This window comes from Pholis gunnellus (genome assembly GCF_910591455.1).
Source record: "Pholis gunnellus genome assembly, chromosome: 14".
Taxonomy (NCBI): domain Eukaryota; kingdom Metazoa; phylum Chordata; class Actinopteri; order Perciformes; family Pholidae; genus Pholis; species Pholis gunnellus.
Window position 1 is genome coordinate 5,872,331 of NC_136541.1, and position 23,723 is coordinate 5,896,053.

At 40.7% G+C, this 23,723-nt stretch overlaps 1 protein-coding gene across 1 annotated transcript in view; it reads left to right on the plus strand.

The window, feature by feature from the left end:
• The window catches only part of obscnb (obscurin, cytoskeletal calmodulin and titin-interacting RhoGEF b), a 54,339-nt gene extending 36,597 nt beyond the window's left edge, over positions 1-17,742 (plus strand). The window contains exons 58-90 of the mRNA XM_079173381.1: positions 38-310; positions 2,553-2,819; positions 3,030-3,305; positions 3,426-3,698; positions 3,917-4,207; positions 4,530-5,864; positions 6,108-6,389; positions 7,163-7,244; positions 7,362-7,483; positions 7,592-7,789; positions 7,910-7,942; positions 8,054-8,152; positions 8,272-8,490; positions 8,654-8,687; positions 8,781-8,833; positions 8,956-9,054; positions 10,179-10,235; positions 10,946-11,085; positions 11,426-11,626; positions 11,759-11,835; positions 11,919-12,089; positions 12,184-12,343; positions 12,529-12,645; positions 12,801-12,965; positions 13,064-13,222; positions 13,316-13,493; positions 13,632-13,745; positions 13,906-14,073; positions 14,237-14,339; positions 14,449-14,578; positions 14,751-14,844; positions 15,028-15,070; positions 15,850-17,742. Coding sequence (XP_079029507.1) covers positions 38-310; positions 2,553-2,819; positions 3,030-3,305; positions 3,426-3,698; positions 3,917-4,207; positions 4,530-5,864; positions 6,108-6,389; positions 7,163-7,244; positions 7,362-7,483; positions 7,592-7,789; positions 7,910-7,942; positions 8,054-8,152; positions 8,272-8,490; positions 8,654-8,687; positions 8,781-8,833; positions 8,956-9,054; positions 10,179-10,235; positions 10,946-11,085; positions 11,426-11,626; positions 11,759-11,835; positions 11,919-12,089; positions 12,184-12,343; positions 12,529-12,645; positions 12,801-12,965; positions 13,064-13,222; positions 13,316-13,493; positions 13,632-13,745; positions 13,906-14,073; positions 14,237-14,339; positions 14,449-14,578; positions 14,751-14,844; positions 15,028-15,070; positions 15,850-16,972 — 7,136 coding nt within the window. The 3' untranslated portion in view covers positions 16,973-17,742. The remainder of the gene's footprint in view (positions 1-37; positions 311-2,552; positions 2,820-3,029; positions 3,306-3,425; positions 3,699-3,916; positions 4,208-4,529; positions 5,865-6,107; positions 6,390-7,162; positions 7,245-7,361; positions 7,484-7,591; positions 7,790-7,909; positions 7,943-8,053; positions 8,153-8,271; positions 8,491-8,653; positions 8,688-8,780; positions 8,834-8,955; positions 9,055-10,178; positions 10,236-10,945; positions 11,086-11,425; positions 11,627-11,758; positions 11,836-11,918; positions 12,090-12,183; positions 12,344-12,528; positions 12,646-12,800; positions 12,966-13,063; positions 13,223-13,315; positions 13,494-13,631; positions 13,746-13,905; positions 14,074-14,236; positions 14,340-14,448; positions 14,579-14,750; positions 14,845-15,027; positions 15,071-15,849) is intronic.
• Positions 17,743-23,723: the final 5,981 nt, after the last annotated feature.

Below are 23,723 nucleotides of genomic sequence, written 5' to 3' on the forward strand. Positions count from 1 at the left end.
CTCAGTGTAAGCATATGTGTATTTTTTCACTCAACAGTGAAAGAAGTCTTCATAGTGTGTGGTCTTAAGACCACCGACGTCTTTGTTGGGGAATGGGCAACCTTCTCCTGCCAGCTGTCTGGTAGGGCACCTGGCCAGGTGCAGTGGTGGCTGGATGGCACCTTGCTGGAGAACAGTCCCTTTAGTGAGATAGAGCTGAGCGAAGGCCACATCCACACGCTCACCTTAAAGAACCTGGCCACAGATGACTCTGGCACTGTCACGTTCAAAGCTGGCAGTTTAACAGAAACAGCCAAGCTCTTAGTCAAAGGTATCACATTATAAAGATACTCCTCCTTAGCAGCAGACCCTGCAGAATTGTAATTCTACATTTCAAATCTTATAAACGTAGTATTTGGAGCTTCATTTCAATCCAAGGTTGTCTTGTTGGCACTACAGTGTGCAATTTGACTAATGGAAATATTTATTATAATTTTGATTTAAATATTATGCTCAGGAAACTAAAATGTACCAAATTACCTCTGTTTGCTATTGAATGATCGGCATTGACTAAATTATATGTGGAGAAATTCTTCTTTAAGAACAAGTAAATATACCATGAATTATGTGTTCTGTAGGGTTCATTTAAACGTTTGAAGTTCATGAATAGATTAATTGTTTCAGTGCATTTCAGTGCTTCCTCATGCATGAGCAGCATTGTTCCTCATTCCATTAATAATAATAATGCAGTAGATAGTTCCATGCTGTATGCTTTGATACAATCAAAACATACCACTGGGTGCAGCACCACAGCAACGTTTTATTTGAGTACTACTCAAAGGACTCAACAAACCTAAACATCTGGAGAAAAACCTGGAGTCAGATATGCTGGTGAAAAGAAAGTATCAGCAATTCATTTTAAAAAAGAAATATTGAGACATTTTATTTCTGCTCCTTCTTTAGATTATTTGTGAATCCTTCCTATGTGCTGTATGTTGGGCTGCACAAATGAAACAAATCAATGATAATCACGATTAGTGTTTCTCACTTTTGAGATCACAATTGTTACTCACAACTGTTCATCCATTTTGGAGAACAAAGCAGTTTAATATCTCTAACTGTTGCTCCCTCTAATTGTTCAAATCTTTTCATCAAAATAAGGTATGACACATAATCAGGATGTCTTCTTGAAAACATGAATACAATTGAACACTCAGACCGTATACAACTTTCGGATACGTAAACACTCACTCAGTCGTCAACTGTTATCAACAGAAGATAGTTATTGTACAGCCATGACTAGAGCTAATCCGACAAAAAAATCGGTCCGCATTCAAACTTTGTAATAAAACACCCTTGGCCGTGCTGATTACCTGTTGGCTTAATTGGTTAAATCTTCATCATCCCCACCAGAAGTTTTCCTCACGGCGAGGTCAATCTATTGTTAAGGTTAGCAGTCCTGGTGGCTAATTGGGAGCTGCTGCTTGTTGACTGACGTCTCTGATGTCTTCCTGCTGTTTCGCAATTTCTTTTTGTATTCAAAAACAAAGGACCGGTGCCTGTTGGAGGCACACTCATGGATGGTGAATGACTGTGTCAGTAACCTCACTGGCAGATCGGCAGCATTTGTACGTTGTCAGCTGCATTTCAGAGATGCACTGAATACTGCCAAGTGTTATGATTGCTAGTGACGCTTTAGCCAAACGTCTGTTAAAAAGAGACAGAAAATGTTGAGTGAATCCTCTTTGAAAGGGACCCCTCCTGCAGTCACCACTGTGTTTGGGAAGAAAAGATTTGTTATTCACTGCTTGCTGGAAACATCCGTCTGTGATGACTGTGTCAGTAACCTCACTGGCAGATCGGCAGTGGTCTGCCAGTGAGGCAGGGATTGGGATCCCTCGAGTCATTATTGAAGACCACGCACTCTTAAATTGTCAATTGTCACTTGTTCAGGTTTATTGGTTGGAGTCAAAACATGATCGTGATTATGATGTGGTTTAATGGGCAGCCCTGAATGTATTCCTCATGTAAATGATGAATCATACAAATGTGGTGGTTGGATTTAGTGAAAACATACAGTCGGCTTGATTTTGGCGATGCTAAGATTTGATCCGAGTTTTATTGTACAGAGTTAGTAAAACACTGAAAAGTGTTCGGAAAGTGCTGCTCCACCCATCCGTGACCTAACCTAACTTATGACTTTAGTATTTGCATCCCCCCCCCCCCCCCTCATCAGCTGCGTGGATTGTGACCATTAACCTGAATCTTGATGGTTGGGCTTTTTGACCCCTTATTCATTTTCAGAGCTCATATAAGATAACACAGTGGTCACAATGGACAGTAAAATATATTGTAAGACAGCTTATATTTTAATTTATAAAATACTGTACCATGGCACATACAATTTGTCCTGTACAATCCATAAAAACACAATAATAATCACTCACATATGAATATCACTTCAATATTTTTTTGGGGGGTTATAAAGCCCAAATGTCATTCGACATATCCTTCACTTATCCTTATATCTAATAGCCAAGCCCTCACCCTATGACCCCTGCCCCCAACCTCAGATCCCACAGTTGAAGTGGTGAGCGAGATGGAGGACCTTCGGGTGCTTGAGAACCAACCGGCTGAGTTCATCTGCCAGTACTCAAGGCCGGTCAAGGCTCAGTGGAAAAAAGACGGGCAGCCATTGCAGCCTGATGGCCGAAGGGTGTTAGTGGAGCAGGACTGGAATGTGGCACGCTTGTACATTAGCCGTGTGTCCGCTGAGGACAGGGGCGCGTACTCCTGTGAGGCAGAGGGGGCCTGCGCGGTCGCTTCACTTTACGTGGAAGGTGAGCTTCCTTCCACATGGAAAAAGCACCAACCTCTAGGGAGTCTCCTCTGCTCCCTTAAGTCCCATAATTACTATATGTGGCCACATAAACTGATCTGTTGCTGACCATCATAAATGATGTGCCCTTTGTTGACAAATCCCAAATTATTTAACTTCCGAAATATTGCAGTCTTCTTAAAATCTTGTTTTTTCTTTGTTTTCTTTACAGGCAAACCCATTGACATTGTCCAGGGCCTGGAGAATGTAGAAACCTTTGATGGAGGTGAAGCGCTGTTTGAGTGTGCCATCTCTCGTCCTGAGAGCAAAGATTGCCGCTGGCTCCTCGATGGGAAACCGGTTAAGGAGTCTCCTAATGCTGAAATTGTGACGTTTGAGAATGGTCGTCGTCATCTGCTGCTGCTGAAAGAGTTGAGAGTGAAAGACAGTTGCACAGTGACCTTCAAAGCTGGCGCAGCGTCCACATCGGCCCAACTCTCTGTCAAAGGTGAGTCATCCAAAGGAATGCTTCAAGACTTTGAAGTTGCATTCATGGCATTATTTCTCCTGAATGATGCATTCTGATATAATAAACCTACATTTCATCCGGTCTATTTTTTCCTATAAGGCTGGCAGCTGGATGTTGTCAAGGCTCTGGAGGACAAAGTGGCTGCAGTGGGTGAGAAGGTTGAGTTTTGTGTTGAGCTCACCGAGCTTGTCCCTGTGGCAGAAGTATCCTGGTACGCTAATGGTGTTGAGATCAAGCCCAGTGACCTCTGGGCTATGAGGGCTGACGGATGTTCGTATCGCCTCGTCCTGAGAGCGGCACCTCTTTTGCCACAGCAGGAAATTACATTTGCTGCAAGAGATGCTCTCTCTTTGGCCAAGCTCACCATCATCAGTAAGTGTAACCACACGTAACCATGCGTCTCTAAGTTAATTATTCCACCTACTAATGTATTCCAGTTCTGTGCTCTGCGTGGCAACTCCACATGTAACATGATGGAGAGATAGTCTTGATACTGTAGAAAACAGAGAATGAATGATAAACATTGCAATCTGTTTAGTTCTTAACTGTTCATAGAAGCATCTAACGCCTGCTTCTTTCCCTCTTAACAGCTGTACCTGATCCTCCAGAGGACGCAGAGGTCCTCAGTAAGACTGAAAAGTCGGTCACCCTCTCTTGGTTCACTCCTTTACATGATGGAGGGAGTCCCATTCTGGGCTACAAGGTGGAGATGCGGCTGGCAGACAGTGCCCTATGGCTTCCATGTCATTCTGAACCTGTGTGCAACACAGAGTTTGTGGTTGAAAATCTTGTCCCGGGGAGCGGCTACAGGTTTAGAGTGGCAGCCAACAACAGAGCTGGGACTGGAGAGCCCGTTGAGTTGCCTCAGACTGTGCAGCTTGGTGAGTGGATGTGTGGTTTAGTTTATGAAATAGTGTACTTGAGTTTGCTTGTTTGCCAGGACACTTTGCATATTATTGCTCCGTTAACTTCAGTGTTTTACACAAGATGGAGATATGAGATCAAAACCCTTGTCAGAATTGTGGTACTTTTTGGCTTTACAGTACATTGTTTACCAACAATTATGACATTTATTTTGTTGTCATATTTAGACAGCTCCACAGTTTTAATCCACAGGGTTTAGTAGGTTTTATGCTGTGTGGGTACTGACGGTAACTTCTATAACAACATAGTATCATCTACAAAACTTCATTGTGGTTATAGGTATAGAGGTGAAAGAGGGAGAGACAGAGATGATGGGGCAACCCAGTCTGCCTCCAGAAGCTGCTGAAGAAGGTGATGTCCATGAGCTATGGGAGGAATCGGCCAAGAAACGGCGCATGAGTCGAGAGCCAACTCTGGACTCCATCACTGAACAACCGGAGGACGTTGTTGGTGGTCAAAATAAATCGGTGCAGAAAGATGTGAAGTCCGCTGAGAAAGTGGAAATAAAATCAGGAGAGCAAGGGCAGACCACTGTGTCTAAGACGCAGACAGAGTCCAAATTGGTCACCAGCTCTGAGAATGAGTCTGTTCCTGGGGGTTCAACGCTTACCTCCTACCTCAAGAAGAGCAGCATAACTACTGTCACAGCGACCAATGAGGCAAAGACTATGACCCCTGAGAGGTTCTTTGAAAATTTCCAGATGGCAGAGCAGAGAACAGTGCTGCATACTAAAGTGGAAACAGCTACAATTCAGCAGACGGATGCAAAACAGGTTCCTGCAGAAGAGACGATGGAGATCAGTAAAGAGGATGAGCCTGAGCTCAGAGATGCTGCCATTAAGATTCAAGCTGCCTTCAAGGGCTACAAAGCCCGCAGGGACATGCGACCTGTCTTTAAAGAGGCCTTCAAAGACCAGACTAAAGAACCTAATGGCACCATTCATCTAGAATGTGTGGCTGAGGGCAAACCTGATAAGATGCGGTGGCTGAAGGATGGAGAACCACTGCAGGATGGCAAGCACAACCATATCGATATCTACAATGATGGTACTTGCTCTCTGGTCATCACTGCCATCACCACAAAGGATACTGGGGTTTACACCTGTGAGGTCACCAACAAGTTTGGAGTCACTTCTCACAGTGGTAAGGTCACAGTAGGAACGGTGAGAGAATCATCTGGCCGACGGCCACTGACCGTGGGCTACAGTGCTGACAGCGAGCCTGAGAGCTCCTCAGGAAGTGAGATGGACGAGTCACTGAGGCAGGCAAGCAGACGTCTCCGGCGCCTGTTGCGCACACGTCTCCCACCAAATGTTGAGGAAGAACCGTTTCTCAGCGCAGATGAAGGAGACCTGTGTCCTCCAGACCCCCACTCTTACAGAGAGGATGACAGTTACATCTACATTCGCTTTGACTCACGGTCAGAGGCTGATGTCGCCTCAAAGAGGTTCCAGGAGATGTTTACAATCCACGGGGTTCCTGTGGAGACCACCATCCTGGAGGCGGGGCCTCTCAAAGTGGAGCTGCGAATTAGAAAGATGGGCTACACTCAAGATGGCACACAGACCCCCACACAAGAGAGTCAGCCCCCTGCATTTATGGCTGGAGCCCAAGGTAAGAAACGCATGGAAGTGGCCGTTAGGATCAATACACAATTTGTACACACTTTCTAAATCATTAATAGATTCATTTTAAAACAAGCAATATCGTAAGAAGCTTTCTGTCCCGTTTTGTGCTTACTTTAGTGCTTGATGATACATTTATCTATATATATATAAATAGATAAATATGATTCAAATGTTCTATGTTCTAATTTTTAACTTCGTGATTCTCTGACTATTTTCTCCTGTTTCCCAGCTGCTCCAGTCTTCTTGACAGAGCTACAAACTCAGGATGTTCCAGATGGTTATCCGGTCAGCTTTGACTGTGTTGTGATTGGCAAGCCCACTCCCACCGTTCGCTGGTATAAGGACGGCAAATTGCTGGAGGAGAATGACCATTACATGATCAATGAAGACCAGGAGGGCTGCCACCAACTCATCATTACCACTGTGCTGCCCACTGACATGGGCGTCTATCGTTGCACAGCTGAGAACAGCAGCGGCATCGCAGCCACTAAGGCTGAACTCAGGGTTGACAGTGAGTAAACAAAAATAAAATGCACGCACACGTTTGTTTTACAAATGCTTGGGAGTACCTTGGCTTGAGAATTACTCAACTACATTTCCTCTGACTGAAGGCGAAAGATTGTTGCATTGTTTATGAGAGCTGTTGTCTTTGTATTCATCTGTCTGTATTTAATGCAAATGAGTTTTTCCTCGGTGGTGCAGCTTTCTTTCCTTTGTGGAAAGCTGGCCAAATGAACACAACATGACATCTCGGGTTAAAAACCTTGACATATTTCCAGTACAGCTATGACATGGACAGTAGAAATATCACGACTGTGTTGTCATTCCTTTAGATTCCTAATTCTTTGTCTACATTTAGCATTGATACAAGGGAAATACTAATAGAAAAATAGGACAATAACAATTCTATTGATATATATGTTTCTCTTTCCTGCCACACATGAAACCAACATCTAACTGCAGCAAATTAAGTTGAGGCGCATAATTAGTAACTGAAGCTGAAGTACTGATTTTATGGAACATAGATCCACCAACATATTACAGTGTTGCTGTAACAATTCAACAGTTAACCTCTTAAATTGAAACAAAACTCTTAAATTAGCATCTTGAAAAAGCAGAGTGGTGAAAATATCCCTACTTAAAAATGTCCTCACTCTGAGACTTTGTTACAAAAGTGACCTGTGTTTAAATAAGAGGCATAATGTAGACATAGTCTTAAACTCAAAAGACTCACGATGTCCCTGATTTCACTGTTTAATGCTGTATATCAATCTTTTCCGTCAGTGTCGTGCAGCTCAGATTATGACACTGCTGCTGATGCCACTGAGACGTCTTCCTATATCAGTGCCAAGGGCTACATGTCCAGGTGAATTTACTATGAATGGTGTATTATGGTGTTTTCAAAATATTTTTGATAAATGCATGTTATAATATTAATAAATACTGAATTCTTGAGATGTGCTGTTCTTCTTTCCTCGTCCAGGGAAACTGAGACATTTGAGTCTGTAGCTGAAGACGATCAGCTTCCACAAGTTGTGGACGAGCTTCGTGATGTTCATGTCAGTCCAGGTTCACCTATTGCAAAGATGCAGCTCAAAGTGAAGGGTGAGTTACAGCTCATTTTAGCTGTCTTCAAAAAATGATGTCAACCCACTGCAAAAAATGCCTCTGACTAAAAATCTTGTTGTTTCTGAAATTCCTATTGTCTTCCAGGCTTTCCCAAACCCAGAATATACTGGTTCAAAGATAGCCACCCTCTGCGACCTTCAGAGAGGATTCTGTTGCGGGCAGAGAGAGATGTTCATTGCGTGGAGATCCTGGAGGTGAAGAAAGAGGATATGGGGGAGTACTCTGCTTACATCAGCAACGCAGCTGGTTCTGCTTACTCCTCTGCCCGCCTGATCGTTCTGAGTATGTTTGAACACCTGAATTGTTGCCTACGCAAAAAGAGCATACTGTATTTCTATATGACTTTGATCTTTAAAAAATATGCAGTTTAGATACAGATACAGTAACAACTATATTTTGCAGGTCCAGGGGAGATTATGCCACAAGATAAAAGAGGTAATTTGACATTTATCCAACAAACTTGGCCCAGTTACTCTAGTTAGGAGTAGAAATAGTTAGCAGTTGTTATAAGTGACTGTGCTTGTGTTTTACACTATATTTTCACAGACCCTAAGGTGCCCCTGGTGCCACCCCGCTTCATTGAAAGGTTCAGCAACAGGAAGGTGAAACAAGGAGCCAGCATCACTCTGTCTGTCAAAGTAGAAGGTTTGTTAAATTGACTGTGCGATTGTTTCAACATCCTTTGAAACCTGCAGTAATCTGGGGACATCCAAAAAGTTTCATATTATGTTACACATACTCAATACTGCCTGTGACTTTTTCAGGCTCCCCCACTCCTATGGTCTCGTGGCTAAAGGAGGAGTCAGTGGAAGATGTCCTGTGGATCAAGCCTGATACCAAGGGTTACAAAATAGCAAGCTCGGGGCGCCAGCACAGCCTCATCTTGATGGACGTGGGCACAGAATACACTGCCGCCTACACCTGCATTGCCACAAATAGAGCCGGACAGTCCATCTGCACTGCCCACCTCGAGGTTGATGACGGTAAGGAAAGCCAAGTCATTCAGGTGCTCTGTGTAGAAATGATATTGACTTTTATATATATATTCATAAACTAGAAGACACTTTGTAGAGTGAAAACGTCTTACAGTTTCTCTCCTGGGTTTGATCTTAATTGTATATTTGTGTTTCTACCCCTCATCCCTAGCACCACAACCAAAGAAGGAGACCAAAGCCTCAGAGTGAGTTTTTTCACATTAAAACAAACATGTATGCACAGTATATTTTATACAGATGCATATGTGAAACGAAAATGTAACATTTACTCTCCTCAGGGTTCTTGGAATTACAGTTAGTGCTCCAGAGGAGGAAGCTGGCGGAGCAAAAGGTGAGAAATATCCTCTTATACACTGGCATTTATATCTTTTGTTATTTATAGTAACACATTATTTTGTTGGAATCAATACTGCAATATTTATGGTGTTCTTTCTTCTTTGCGTGTGCTTTAAGAGAGTAAAACAGCCTACCTAGGTGAAGTAGGTTCAGAGGAATTCCTCATCAAACTCACCTCCCAGATCACTGAAATGGTGTCAGCAAAGTTTACACAAGGTAAGTTTATGTTATGGACCAATGTTGAACTATTTTATTTGACTTTGAAAGAAATTCTAGTTACAGTTCAAAGTACTTTCTACTTTCTACAATATTCCAGAAATCTGAATTTACAGTAAAACTTGACTTATGTTAAACTAAACAGTGGATTCATGTCTTTCTACAAACCAAGTTTAGTTTAACACAACCAGGCTCATTCACATCTGGTTCAAACGAAGATAAAGCAATGATTATGTAAACATTTTACTGCAGACAAAGTATGACAGCATGCCATGTGATAGCATCAAAGTTAGCGTTCACTTGTAGATAGCTTAGAACACGGACTTAAAAACAGAGAAAGATGTTTCAGCTCCAGACTGTGTAAAAAGGTAAACAGCTGCATGTACAACTAACTAATCCATCCCTGATAGGTACCCTTAGTTTAAAGGTGGGATGAAATCCCAGTGTGAAATGATTCATTCTGTCGTCATCATACATGCAGCAAGCTAACTGTGACCAGATAAAACACAAAAGCTTCAGAGATAAGCAACCAAGGCCAAAGGCTCCCAAAGCTATATAGGTTTCCGTTCGATACTATATCAGGTGATTTAAATGCTGAGGACGCCTTAAATCAGCCGGTGTGGTGCGTGTGTGTGTGTGTGAAGGGAATAAAAATGTGCAGGTTGCCTATATCCCTTTACTAAATTAGACTGTGTAGTAAATGTTGTGACACTGCATATGAGACATGCAGGCTGCCATGAATGTCTTTTGCTAGTTGCTTACGCTAAAGATGCTGAAAGTATACAAGTAATCCACGCGTTATGTTGGATACAGTGCTTCTGTGGTGTTTTTGTTACTCGCCAATCAGAAATTCAGTGAATTCACTCTGATTATTCAAGAATTGTGCAAGCAAGGCTGTTTAGTGTGAATGCTTTAGCTCTTCAATTCTTGAGTTAGAATTCACCAACCAACAGATTTGAGGTTGACACCAAACGTGTTCCTCTCTTGTGCTTGTTTTTCAGCATGTTTGAGCACATGACTTCTCATTACTTCATACACACGTCATTTCTTCACCACCTTTACATCCATCAGTTTAGCTATCCCATCAGTACATATTCTCATCCAATCATTAATTTGTTATTCAGACAGCTTACAGAATCATGAAGTGCTCCAGTGGATGAAATCTTGGCCCAAAACTACCAGTATGTATCCCAAGTGCATCAGCTTTACAATTAATATACATTTCCCCATTGAGTTATGGAGACAGGTAACTTGTGGAAACATTTTTTAACAACATTACCTTTTACATACAGGACAAATATATATTATATGTGAAGGTGCAGCCACAACAGTTTCCTCTTTCCCTGTGTCAGCATTATAATTGCTGAAACGTCTAATTGAAATTGATTTCAAATAGATTTTAAATGACTATGAAGTCTTACCAACATATTGTTGGAATACGTGCTCATGTATGTGGCGAGCTCAGATAATCTGCTGTACTGTAGCTTTCTCTCGCATGTCGTCACAATACTAACACACAGCAAAGCATTTAGAAAGAAATGATTGTTGTGGATTTTTGTTCTTCCTTTTTTTTCCCTTTACATCACAAACATGTAATTATTACGACCTACATTCTAAAATGAATCATAGGGGTAATGATTTAAATGTTTAGACGAACATTAGCAAGTAAACGAAGCACCAGTAGATGGCAGCAAAGAGTGAGTTAGTGCTTTTAGATGTGACTTTGAGTTGACTGGTCCGGCCTCCGTCATGCTCTGACACTGAGCACTAATAGCTGCCAAACTAAAGTATGATAATCCCTTCCTTAGTTATTTTAATTGGACGAGCTCTATTTCTTTGCACAATTGACCTGTCTTCCTCTGATCACCTCCCTCCGTCCTTGCTGCCTCAGCTTCATTACGCGTACCAGGTGCGGACAGTGATGATGAGACCAAGACCCCTTCTCCATCCCCTCATCACGGTCGCTCTCGTCCTCCCTCTCTCATTGCTGACTCCTCCTCTGAATCCGATGAGGGGGATGCCAGGGGAGAGGTGAGATGTATAGACATTCTCTGTGCCATATATTGTTGTCTGGATTTGTTTGACTATAAACTTCAGTGTTTGTTTTTGTCATAGATAAGCAGGTATCACTTCAAAATATAATCTGGTAAAGGATGGATTCACATTTTTTCAAGTCCATTTTAAAACAATATTCACATTCCCAAATATATATATATATATTCATTAAAGTTGTTTTTGCTTGCTGTAATCATTCATCCTGCTCGTACTCACTCAGAGCAGCAGGAATGACGATAGAACCAAGATTGACAAGAATATGCAGCTTTAAATCATACTGCATTCATAAGTTTAATGTTATCATATTTTTTTTCAGATGTTTGACATCTATGTGGCCACGGCTGACTCCAACCCCACGTTAGCAAGCAAAGAATCCATCTCTCTAAAGGAGGGACAGTATGTTGAGGTTTTGGACTCAGCTCATCCACTCAAATGGTTAGTCCGGACCAAACCCACCAAAACCACACCGTCCCGTCAGGGCTGGGTCTCCCCTGCCTACCTGGACAAGAAACTCAAAGTGCGTCTTCAAACTAAAGCCTCTTACCCGTCAACATAACATCTAAACCTTTTTCACAATTATTACTTCATTGTCTTGAGGCCCTTTTTAAGAACATTATGAAATTAATAGTAAAAATGTGTGTTGTTCCAGCTCTCTGTGGATACGAGTGACCTTCCAGAGTCAAATGTAGAGGAGATGTCTGAGGGTGAATACAAGAGGAAGTTATTGTAAGTTAAGTATATCTCCACTCACTTACAGAATACTGGAACTAAAGGATGTATCATAACCAACTGTTATTTCATGTCCCTAGCCAACTCATCCAGGACCTGATAAACGGTGAATCCGAGTTTGTAAAAGAGATAGAATTCTTTACCTCCCATCACCTGAAGCATGCCGACAACCCCGACGCACCACCCGACGTCAGCAGCCAGAAGGAAGCCATATTCAGGAACGTCGATGACATCAAGTCCTTCCATAGCAAGTGAGCTCACCTCTTGACGACTTGTCATCTTAGTCAGAGTAAGGTTTACTGTAAGATACTCAATGCAATTCTTTCTTAACAATTTTGTTTTTAGGGCATTCCTTCCAAAGTTGAACGACTGTGACACAGATGACGATGTAGCCATGTGCTTCCTGAAGAACAAGGAGGGCTTTGAGAAGTACCTCGTGTATCTTGTAGGTCAGAGTCAGGCTGAATCTGCTGTCAGTGACAAAGCTGTTCACCGCTTCTTCAAGGTAACAGCGCAACTGTTGTTGCGGTGCTGTGGGATATGCAGTGCGTGATAACCTATATTCTTTAACCCTTCAACTTAACATCTGTTACCTCACTATAAAATAGTTTTGTTTTGCCAGCATATTTAAAATGGTAATGTCTTTTTACTCTTATATACTTTAAAAATCCTCCCTTCGTTACATTGTAGGAGTACACACAGAAAGTGCAAGCCAGTGCAGACCCTGCAGACCCCCCAGTACGCAGCATCAACGCCAGCCTCCAACAGCCACTGGACAGGATTCAGAAGTACAAGGCCGCCCTCAAGGTAACAGCTTTGACTCACTCTGTCCATGAACCTTTGAGGTTCAGTTATCTGCATTACAGATCGGAATACATCGATTGCACGTGTAAGACATTTGCTTTTAGACCTGTATCTCTGCCACTGCAGTTTTATTGAAGTCTCTTCCCTGACATCTTCAGGAGCTCATCAGAAACAAGGCAAAAAATGGCCAGAACTGCTGCCTACTGGAAGAAGCTTATGCCATGGTGTCTGCACTCCCTCAGCGCTCTGAGAATACCCACCATGTCTCCATGATTGAGAACTATCCTGCCACACTGGAAGTATTAGGAGAGCCAATGAGACAGGTAGGTGGAGTTTGTTTAATACTGTGATTCCAGGCATGATTGTGTTTGTTTGAATGTAAAAATATACTGATTTCTTTTTGTTTTCCTTTTGAAACCAGGGACCCTTCCAAGTGTGGGAAGGGGCTCCAGGAATGAGGTCGTCCTCTAGAGGTCACAACCGCCACGTGTTCCTGTTTAAGAACTACTGTATAATCTGCAAACCCAAGAGAGACAGCAACACTGACACGCAAGCATATGCTTTTAAGAACATGATGAAGGTACGACTTTTAATATAATCACAACTTCTTTATCGTCACCTTTCCTGATCACCAGCTTCAATGATGTTTTCTGTGTCCTTCATCCTGTTGCAGCTGAATAACATTGACGTGAATGAGACAGTGGATGGTGACGACCGTGCCTTTGAGATCTGGCATGAACGTGAGGACTCTGTGAGGAAATACACCTTGCAGGCCCGAACTATTACCATCAAGAACTCGTGGCTGAGAGACTTCAGAGAACTGCAGCAGCGATACAGCACGCCTGCGTGGAGTGAGTGGAACACACACACACACACACACACACACACACACAGTCAATTTTCTTTTCTGCATCTGATTCTTTATTGTATCACTCAAAATGTATTTTGGATATTCTCTACTGCCTTTCCTGATTAATCTCCTTTTGCAGGTCCTCCTGACTTTGATGAAATTCTGGCAAACTGCACAGCAGAGCTGAGACAGACTGTTAAGCTGGCCTGCAAAGTCACTGGTGTACCCAAACCAGCGATCACTTGGTACAAGGGTACGTCATTATTTTAAAGTAATTTGCTCTATTGGACAATAAACTCTACAGACAAATGGGGAGCAATGGTACATCACACTTAAGAGACTAACTTCCGTATACAAGAAGCATCTGAGGCTAAATGTGTTTCATCAACGCCGTGTTTACTTGATGGATGTAGATGGACGTACTGTGGAGGCAGATCCTCACCACATCATCATCGAGGACCCGGACGGTTCCTGCACACTGATCTTGGACAACATGACAGCAGATGATTCTGGCCAGTATATGTGCTTAGCTACGAGCTCAGCTGGCAATGCCAGCACTCTCGGCAAGATCACTGTTCAGAGTAAGTGGCACACGTGTACGGTGTGATAGTGAATGCTTTCATTTATAAATACCAATAATTAGTCACACTGTACTTCAGACAAAGTTAAAGACCTTTTGGAATTCATATTTTTTTGTGAAACCAGGATTGAAACATGTATTATATTTTGACATATTTCTTGTAGTGCCGCCCCGGTTTGTGAATAAAATGAGGAATGCTATATTTGTGTCTGGTGAGGACACTCAGTTCACCTGCATCATACAGAGCGCCCCCAACCCCAAGATCAGGTATGACATTTGCCGAACATTTTTATTGAATTCAGAAGGTCCTTTGAAGCTCCCGTTTCCCTCTGTGTTTACCTCTTTTTCTCGTCCCCGGCTGTGTTTATTTATCAAGGTGGTTCAAAGATGGCCGTCTGCTGATTGACCAGGAGAAGTATCAGACCTACAGCGAGCTCCGCACTGGAGTTCTGGTCTTGGTGATAAAGAACCTGACGGAGAGAGACCTCGGACACTATGAGTGCGAGGTTGGTCGACATTAAAAAAAATTCATACTTGAATCACAAACTTGATGATAGTGTTATTTAATTAATACGTATACGAGGAAAAGTATAAATGTTGACTCTCGTACAGTTGATATCAATTAGCAACAATAACTCATCTGTGAGACTCTAAAAATATATTCTCTGCTTTTGCCAGTTGTCTAACCGTCTGGGCAGTGCCAAGTGTGCTGCTGATCTCGTTCCACCCTCTGCTGTGGCTCGCCCTGCTGAGCAGGCCATCACTATCGAAGGTAGGAACGCTGACTCAGTCCTCACAAAAGCACACTCTCGCTAGACTATTTGTATAATATGCACATGTTTTTAGTTAAAGATGCATAATCGTCTCATGCATCTTAGTTCTCTAGATGTGACTGTTGTTCACGGTTAGCTTCATTTTGTCTGTTAAATATCGTTTATTCTGCTTCCGCCCATAGTTACTGAACAGGAGACGAGGATACCAAAGAAAACCATCATCATGTAAGTGAACAGACATATTTTCATACTTTATATTTAGGCAAATACTTTGTGCCTGCAGCATGTCTTCTGTTGCCTGGTTGGACATCAGTTCATCGTCTCGACAATTCCTCTGTGCATTTCATGTTAAGTAATTCGGTCAGAAATGTTACTTAGACTATAAGAAAGAGCTTTGTATCTAACTTTGAGATCATGTGTCAAAATTAAGAATCGTTAAAGTTATTTGTTTCAGGATAGATTTCCTCTGCAGTCTGTGTCATACAGATGCATTGAATGTTTTATTTTTGGTCTTGCTGTGTAGACATTGCTTGCGAGAAGTTGAAATGTACTTAAAGATGATTTATAGTTCTTTTGCATGTGTGTGTGCTTCTCCCTGTGGCCTCGTGTATGCATCGTTGTGTAGTATTTAAAGCATGAGGATTCTGACACAAGGGTGATGAGAGGATGGGCTCTCCTCACTAGGGTGCTGTCTTCTTTAACCGGCAGCTTTATTACTGCAGCTCCTCACACAGCATCTGTATCCCTTCTGTAGCAACGCACAATATGCCGCGCAGCAAATGTTATGGTGGCATGTGGGAAGTGCTGCCTACTTAACATCAGACTTTGAAAGAGCTTTTCCTACATAGATCAGTGTCACTTTGCACTGTTGGCTTATGAGTGGCGGTGTAAGCCCATCAGCTTCAATCATTGGTGTGAAAGCTGCATGCAGCCTGATAGCTTTTTCACTCTAGTTTTATAATGTCTGTGTTGTCTCTCTCTCTCTCTCTCTCTCTTTACACCAGTGAAGAGACTATAACCACTGTGGTGAAGAGCCGTATGAGGAGGCACAAGTCCCCCGGCTTGACTCTTGCTGGAGCCCACCGCTCGGAGACCTCCACCCCAGAGCCCCTCTCAGCCAGGCCGAGGAGGATGCCCACTCCGAGAAAGACCGGCGTCCCAACCCTCTATGTGACTGAACCGGAGGGTGCTGAAGCCAGAGTCATGGAGAGCAAGCCCAGGTGGATCGAGGTGGAGGAGGTCATCGAGTACAAGGTCAATAAATCTCCCAGGCTGTCCAGGAGGAGGGGCATCTCACCGGCAGGGTCTGATCGTGCAACCACTCCCTCCAGACCCAAAAGATCTCCACCGGAAAACCCAAACACTAACAATTCCAACAACAAGCTGGTGGAGCAGGCCAAGGCCCAGCTGCAGGGGGACATCAGCAGCCAGACGCTGTCCTGGGAAGAGGAGGAGGAGGGAAGTGTGACCTCTGATTCTGTCTCTGGAGTCGCTGGAGAGCCACATGAGCTCTCATCTGTCCTCACTCTAGCTGGAGAGGACAGTGAGGACCCGGAGGATGACCAAACCGTGATTTTTGAACCTGATGATGAAGACGAGGATCACAACTCGCTCGGAAAGCAGGAGCCTAAGATTCTGACACAAGGCGGCCGTGTTTTGACCCTTGAAGACTTGGAGGATTACGTCCCAGAAGAAGGAGAGACCTACGGTTCCACCAGCACCCACAAGCCTGCTGCAGAAAAGCCCTGTGAGATCTCTGTGCTCCAGAGGGAGATCGGCGGGTCCACAGTGGGACAGCCGGTGCTCCTCAACGTGGGGCGGCCCGTTATGGTCCCGAGGCAGAGGAGCGGCTTCTTCGGCCGCTTCAGGGAGCATCTTTCCAGCAGCCTTTTCTCATCTGCAGTCCCCCAAGCCAGCGGAGGCCAGTCCAGGACGGAGAGACACGTCCCCATCCAAGTGAGCCACGCAAAGCTGGAAGTGAAGCCTTCATACTGCTCAGAGGTGCAGAGAGTTGAGGGGGGGCAGCAGAGCTTTAAAACCAAAGTGTCAACTCAGACCTACGGCTATACATCAGTGGGCAACCCGGTCACTCTTCAAATTAGCGATAACCTTCCTCAGAACAAGTAGGAGCAAACCATTTTATATGGTACGACAAAACCCTCTTAGTCTTAAATGGGGACATTTCTACTTACATGAGTGAGTAAGGCATATCCTGACCTGAAGTATATTTACTGCATTTGACAAACCATTCCATTTTGAAGCTTCCAATCAGAAAGAAAGAGCTCATTCTGAGTCTTTTTCTTGACGAATGGTTAGTGTCAGATGGTCTCTAGACTACTAGTACTGTAAGCATGTTTCAGTCCCAAACTGCTTTGTTACAACTGTTTGACATTTGCAGTATGTGTTGTACAATGTGTGCGGTGGACGGAGAGAAAACGGAAATTAAGGATTGACTTTTTACTGATGAACTATTTTCACGTCTGTTTTTAAGTTGAATTAAATTTTTTCACTTAAATACACCTTCTCGAAATCATGAACCTTGACCCACTAATACTAACTGATCCAGACATTATCCTTAGAGATGACTGTTGCTATATACACACAAACTAAATAATTATACAGTGTATTTAGGTATATATATTTTTTTGGTTTTACTTTTGTACCTTTGAAGTAATGTCGCCTTTTGCAGTTCTTTAGCTTCCTGGATCAGCAAATGTTGGCGTTAGTGAGGTCATGTCTGTGTTTCTAGTTCAGTATTAAATATAAATATGCAACACTGATGATGTACAATCAACAGAACTTTGGAGACCGCTGTGGTCCATCGGCTGTTAAAGTTTAAGATGTGCTGTCACATTTTCAATATCAGTTTGGCAAAATTAAACGCGAGTTCTTCTTTGGGTGTTTGTGAATTATTTGTTGGTGAGCAGCTTTTACAAATATGGCATTTCTACAAGTCATTTGAATCTGTTTCACACTGGATCTGTGTTTGACTGCATGTGTCATTTATTATTGTGAAACGGAGGTTTGTACCGTTGATTGAATGTTACACTCACATTTTTTGACATTGTGTCTAGTAATGAAGTGCAATCACCTGTGAATTCACAGTGTATCACAGGGCCACATGTAAGCGGAAGATCTTTAGATTAGTGACTGCATGTTTGCTTTTACAAAGCAGATTTGTGTTTATTGAGAGTAAGCACATCTCTAATGTCGTATTTGATTGCGAGCAAATGTTTGTGCAAAGTACTTGAGCTCACAGAATTTACTACCTTTAAAAATTAAATAGTGACTAGAAAGAGAAACCTGCCCCTGAAAGATTTGTGGTGTTTTTAAGGTCTTACAAGGATCATGTATTTAAATTAACACACTAAAAGATTGTAATTGCTTGTACTGTATGTGTGTATTTTTTGCAAAAAGTTTGAGTTCCCAGTTCTAATAAATAGTTGTACTGCAAATAATAAGTATGGCCAGTTTCTTTCACAATTGTTACTCATAGCACACATACAAATATGTCAAAAATAAAAAAGTTATACAATGGTGTGTCGAAAATACGTCATAAAACATCACGTATTATGTCGAAAAAAGTCACACAGTATGTTAAAAATAAATTAAAGCTGCAAGCAGCGATGTACGGGCCCTCGTATCCTCCCGCACGTCGGAGGTACTGGCGGGTCATCGCTAACGGAAATAACGAGCCTGTTGACGAGGGCAAACATATCAATAGTACAAACTACTAAACTTTTTCCCCCTATCATGTCCTACAGCCCGTCAACGGCCTCCCTACTGCACAGACCTGCTTCTTCCTGTTTCGCCTGCCCCCTTACACGAGCCAGGCCATCCTCGCTGAGCGTCTGCGTTACTCCATCCACAACTGCCCCTCCATCGACAACTACATGCTGACCCACAACACCGACGCAGCAGAAAGCTCCGACACAGAGGAGTGAAGTGGCCAGCTGTGGTCAACCTGGTGATGAATGTATCTTCTCCCATGCCATGCACATTATGCACTGAACACAGACTTCTATTCGCCAAACCTGTAAGGTAGTGTACTGTACTGTTTATATGTTGGTTGAAATTAAAGATATGTGTAGTTTTGGTTTTCCAAATGTGCAAGGTGTTGTAATTAATGCAGTGCTTACTCTGAATCAACACTACAGGGATACGGAATAAGAGTTTTTCAAATAAAAATAAAGTAACTAAAAAAGTAACTTTAAATGTAAAGTAACTGAAAAAGTAACTTTAAAAGTAAAGTAACTTTAAAAGTAACTAAAAACGTAAAGTAACTATAAAAAAGTAACTTTGAAAGTAAAGTAACTTTAAAAGTAACTAAAAAAGTAACTTTAAAAGTAAAGTAACTAAAAAAGTAACTAAAAAAGTAAAGTAACTAAAAAAGTAACTTTAAAAGTAAAGTAACTAAAAAAGTAACTAAAAAAGTAAAGTAACTTTAAAAGTAAAGTAACTAAAAAAGTAACTTTAAAAGTAAAGTAACTTTAAAAGTAACTTTAAAAGTAAAGTAACTTTAAAAGTAACTAAAAAAGTAACTTTAAAAGTAAAGTAACTAAAAAAGTAACTTTAAAAGTAAAGTAACTAAAAAAGTAACTTTAAAAGTAAAGTAACTAAAAAAGTAACTAAAAAAGTAACTTTAAAAGTAAAGTAACTAAAAAAGTAACTACAAAAGTAAAGTAACTAAAAAAGTAACTTTAAAAGTAACTAAAAAAGTAAAGTAACTAAAAAAGTAACTTTAAAAGTAAAGTAACTAAAAAAGTAACTTTAAAAGTAAAGTAACTTTAAAAGTAACTAAAAAAGTAAAGTAACTAAAAAAGTAACTAAAAAGTAAAGTAACTAAAAAAGTAACTTTAAAAGTAAAGTAACTAAAAAAGTAACTTTAAAAGTAAAGTAACTAAAAAAGTAACTTTAAAAGTAAAGTAACTTTAAAGAGCAACTTTAAAAATAAAGTAACTTAAGTAAAGTTATGACTTTTTGACATGGTACACTGACTTTTTCATGACTTTTTTCGACATCCTATACTATGCTGTGTATAACTCCGCAGCAACTCCCTTCATCAACATCGATTGTCTTCCTTCAGGATGGAGTCCAATCGCCAAAGACGTTGCACTATTCACATTTGTACAATGTGTAATAAATTATTGTGAAATTCTAATGAAGTCTCTCCTGATTGAATGACTTTTTTGACTGTTTTTCGACTTTAACCCCAGTAGAACAAACTGAAAAAACACAATTGGGTTTCATCATTAAATTCTTTACTTTACTGCATTTGCACATAATTCACTGAACACACGGAAGTCCAGAAGCATCCAATACATAAACTGACCGATGAAAACAAGGTAAAAACAATACGTCTGTAATAAAATACACTTTCATGTTCTTATATGCATAATATAAAAACAATAAAGGAAAATATTTAAATTGCAGTAATTACTATTTACAAAAGGCATTTTCTTTTAAAAGGAACTTTTACAACTTCAGTACCTAAAATAAATCAAACTATATGCAGGTCAGGTGCAGTAGTACAAAAAGGCTTTGATATCAGGAGAGTAAGGTGACAGTTTTACAGCAGGACAGAAAGGCGGGATAAGGCCTGATGAACATTAGGTAGCCTGGAGGAGTTCACCAATGAGGAGCGAGCGCTTTTCCTCCGTTTCGTCTCTGGCCGGTCCAGGTTGCCTTCCAACCCAGCTGATATCACGCAGAAGTTCCAAATCATCAAGGTTGATAGGGTGAGGTCATCGCTAACGGAAATAACGAGCCTGTTGACGAGGGCAAACATATCAATAGTACAAACTACTAAACTTTTCCCCCTATCATGTCCTACAGCCCGTCAACGGCCTCCCTACTGCACAGACCTGCTTCTTCCTGTTTCGCCTGCCCCCTTACACGAGCCAGGTCATCCTCGCTGAGCGTCTGCGTTACTCCATCCACAACTGCCCCTCCATCGACAACTACATGCTGACCCACAACACCGACGCAGCAGACAGCTCCGACACAGAGGAGTGAAGCGGCCAGCTGTGGTCAACATGATGAATGTATCTTCTCCCATGCCATGCACATTATGCACTGAACACAGACTTCTATTCGCCAAACCTGTAAGGTAGTGTACTGTACTGTTTATATGTTGGTTGAAATTAAAGATATGTGTAGTTTTGGTTTTCCAAATGTGTAAGGTGTTGTAATTAATGCAGTGCTTACTCTGAATCAACACTACAGGGATACGGAATAAGAGTTTTTCAAATAAAAATAAAGTAACTAAAAAAGTAACTTTAAAAGTAAAGTAACTTTAAAAGTAAAGTAACTAAAAAAGTAACTTTAAAAGTAAAGTAACTGAAAAAGTAACTCTAAAGGTAAAGTAACTAAAAAGTAACTTTAAAAGTAAAGTAACTTTAAAAGTAACTAAAAAAGTAAAGTAACTAAAAAGTAACTTTAAAAGTAAAGTAACTAAAAAAGTAAAGTAACTAAAAAAGTAACTTTAAAAGTAAAGTAACTTTAAAAGTAACTACAAAAGTAAAGTAACTAAAAAAGTAACTTTAAAAGTAAAGTAACTAAAAAAGTAACTTTAAAAGTAAAGTAACTAAAAAAGTAACTTTAAAAGTAAAGTAACTAAAAAAGTAACTTTAAAAGTAAAGTAACTAATAAAGTAACTTTAAAAGTAAAGTAGCTAAAAAGTAAAGTAACTTTAAAAGTAACTTTAAAAGTAAAGTAACTTTAAAAGTAACTAAAAAAGTAAAGTAACTAAAAAAGTAACTTTAAAAGTAAAGTAACTTTAAGAGCAACTTTAAAAATAAAGTAACTTAAGTAAAGTTATGACTTTTCGACATGGTACACTGACTTTTTCATGACTTTTTTCGACATCCTATACTATGCTGTTTATAACTCCGCAGCAACTCCCTTCATCAACATCGATTGTCTTCCTTCAGGATGGAGTCCAATCGCCAAAGACGTTGCACTATTCACATTTGTACAATGTGTAATAAATTATTGTGAAATTCTAATGAAGTCTCTCCTGATTGAATGACTTTTTTGACTGTTTTTCGACTTTAACCCCAGTAGAACAAACTGAAAAAACACAATTGGGTTTCATCATTAAATTCTTTTATTTACTGCATTTGCACATAATTCACTGAACACACGGAAGTCCAGAAGCATCCAATACATAAACTGACCGATGAAAACAAGGTAAAAACAATACGTCTGTAATAAAATACACTTTCATGTTCTTATATGCATAATATAAAAACAATAAAGGAAAATATTTAAATTGCAGTAATTACTATTTACAAAAGGCATTTTCTTTTAAAAGGAACTTTTACAACTTCAGTACCTAAAATAAATCAAACTATATGCAGGTCAGGTGCAGTAGTACAAAAAGGCTTTGATATCAGGAGAGTAAGGTGACAGTTTTACAGCAGGACAGAAAGGCGGGATAAGGCCTGATGAACATTAGGTAGCTTGGAGGAGTTCACCAATGAGGAGCGAGTGCTTTTCCTCCGTTTCGTCTCTGGCCGGTCCAGGTTGCCTTCCAACGCAGCTGATATCACGCAGAAGTTCCAAATCATCAAGGTTGATAGGGTGAGGTCATCGCTAACGGAAATAACGAGCCTGTTGACGAGGGCAAACATATCAATAGTACAAACTACTAAACTTTTCCCCCTATCATGTCCTACAGCCCGTCAACGGCCTCCCTACTGCACAGACCTGCTTCTTCCTGTTTCGCCTGCCCCCTTACACGAGCCAGGCCATCCTCGCTGAGCGTCTGCATTACTCCATCCACAACTGCCCCTCCATCGACAACTACATGCTGACCCACAACACCGACGCAGCAGACAGCTCTGACACAGAGGAGTGAAGCGGCCAGCTGTGGTCAACCTGGTGATGAATGTATCTTCTCCCATGCCATGCACATTATGCACTGAACACAGACTTCTATTCGCCAAACCTGTAAGGTAGTGTACTGTACTGTTTATATGTTGGTTGAAATTAAAGATATGTGTAGTTTTGGTTTTCCAAATGTGCAAGGTGTTGTAATTAATGCAGTGCTTACTCTGAATCAACACTACAGGGATACGGAATAAGAGTTTTTCAAATAGAAATAAAGTAACTAAAAAAGTAACTTTAAAAGTAAAGTAACTTTAAAAGTAACTAAAAAAGTAAAGTAACTAAAAAAGTAACTTTAAAAGTAAAGTAACTTTAAAAGTAACTAAAAAAGTAACGTAACTAAAAAAGTAACTTTAAAAGTAAAGTAACTTTAAAAGTAACTAAAAAAGTAAAGTAACTAAAAAAGTAACTAAAAAGTAAAGTAACTAAAAAAGTTACTTTAAAAGTAAAGTAACTTTAAAAGTAACTGAAAAAGTAAAGTAACTAAAAAAGTAACTTTAAAAAGTAAAGTAACTAAAAAAGCAACTTTAAAAATAAAGTAACTTAAGTAAAGTTATGACTTTTTCGACATGGTACACTGACTTTTTCATGACTTTTTTCGACATCCTATACTATGCTGTTTATAACTCCGCAGCAACTCCCTTCATCAACATCGATTGTCTTCCTTCAGGATGGAGTCCAATCGCCAAAGACGTTGCACTATTCACATTTGTACAATGTGTAATAAATTATTGTGAAATTCTAATGAAGTCTCTCCTGATTGAATGACTTTTTTGACTGTTTTTCGACTTTAACCCCAGTAGAACAAACTGAAAAAACACAATTGGGTTTCATCATTAAATTCTTTTCTTTACTGCATTTGCACATAATTCACTGAACACACGGAAGTCCAGAAGCATCCAATACATAAACTGACCGATGAAAACAAGGTAAAAACAATACGTCTGTAATAAAATACACTTTCATGTTCTTATATGCATAATATAAA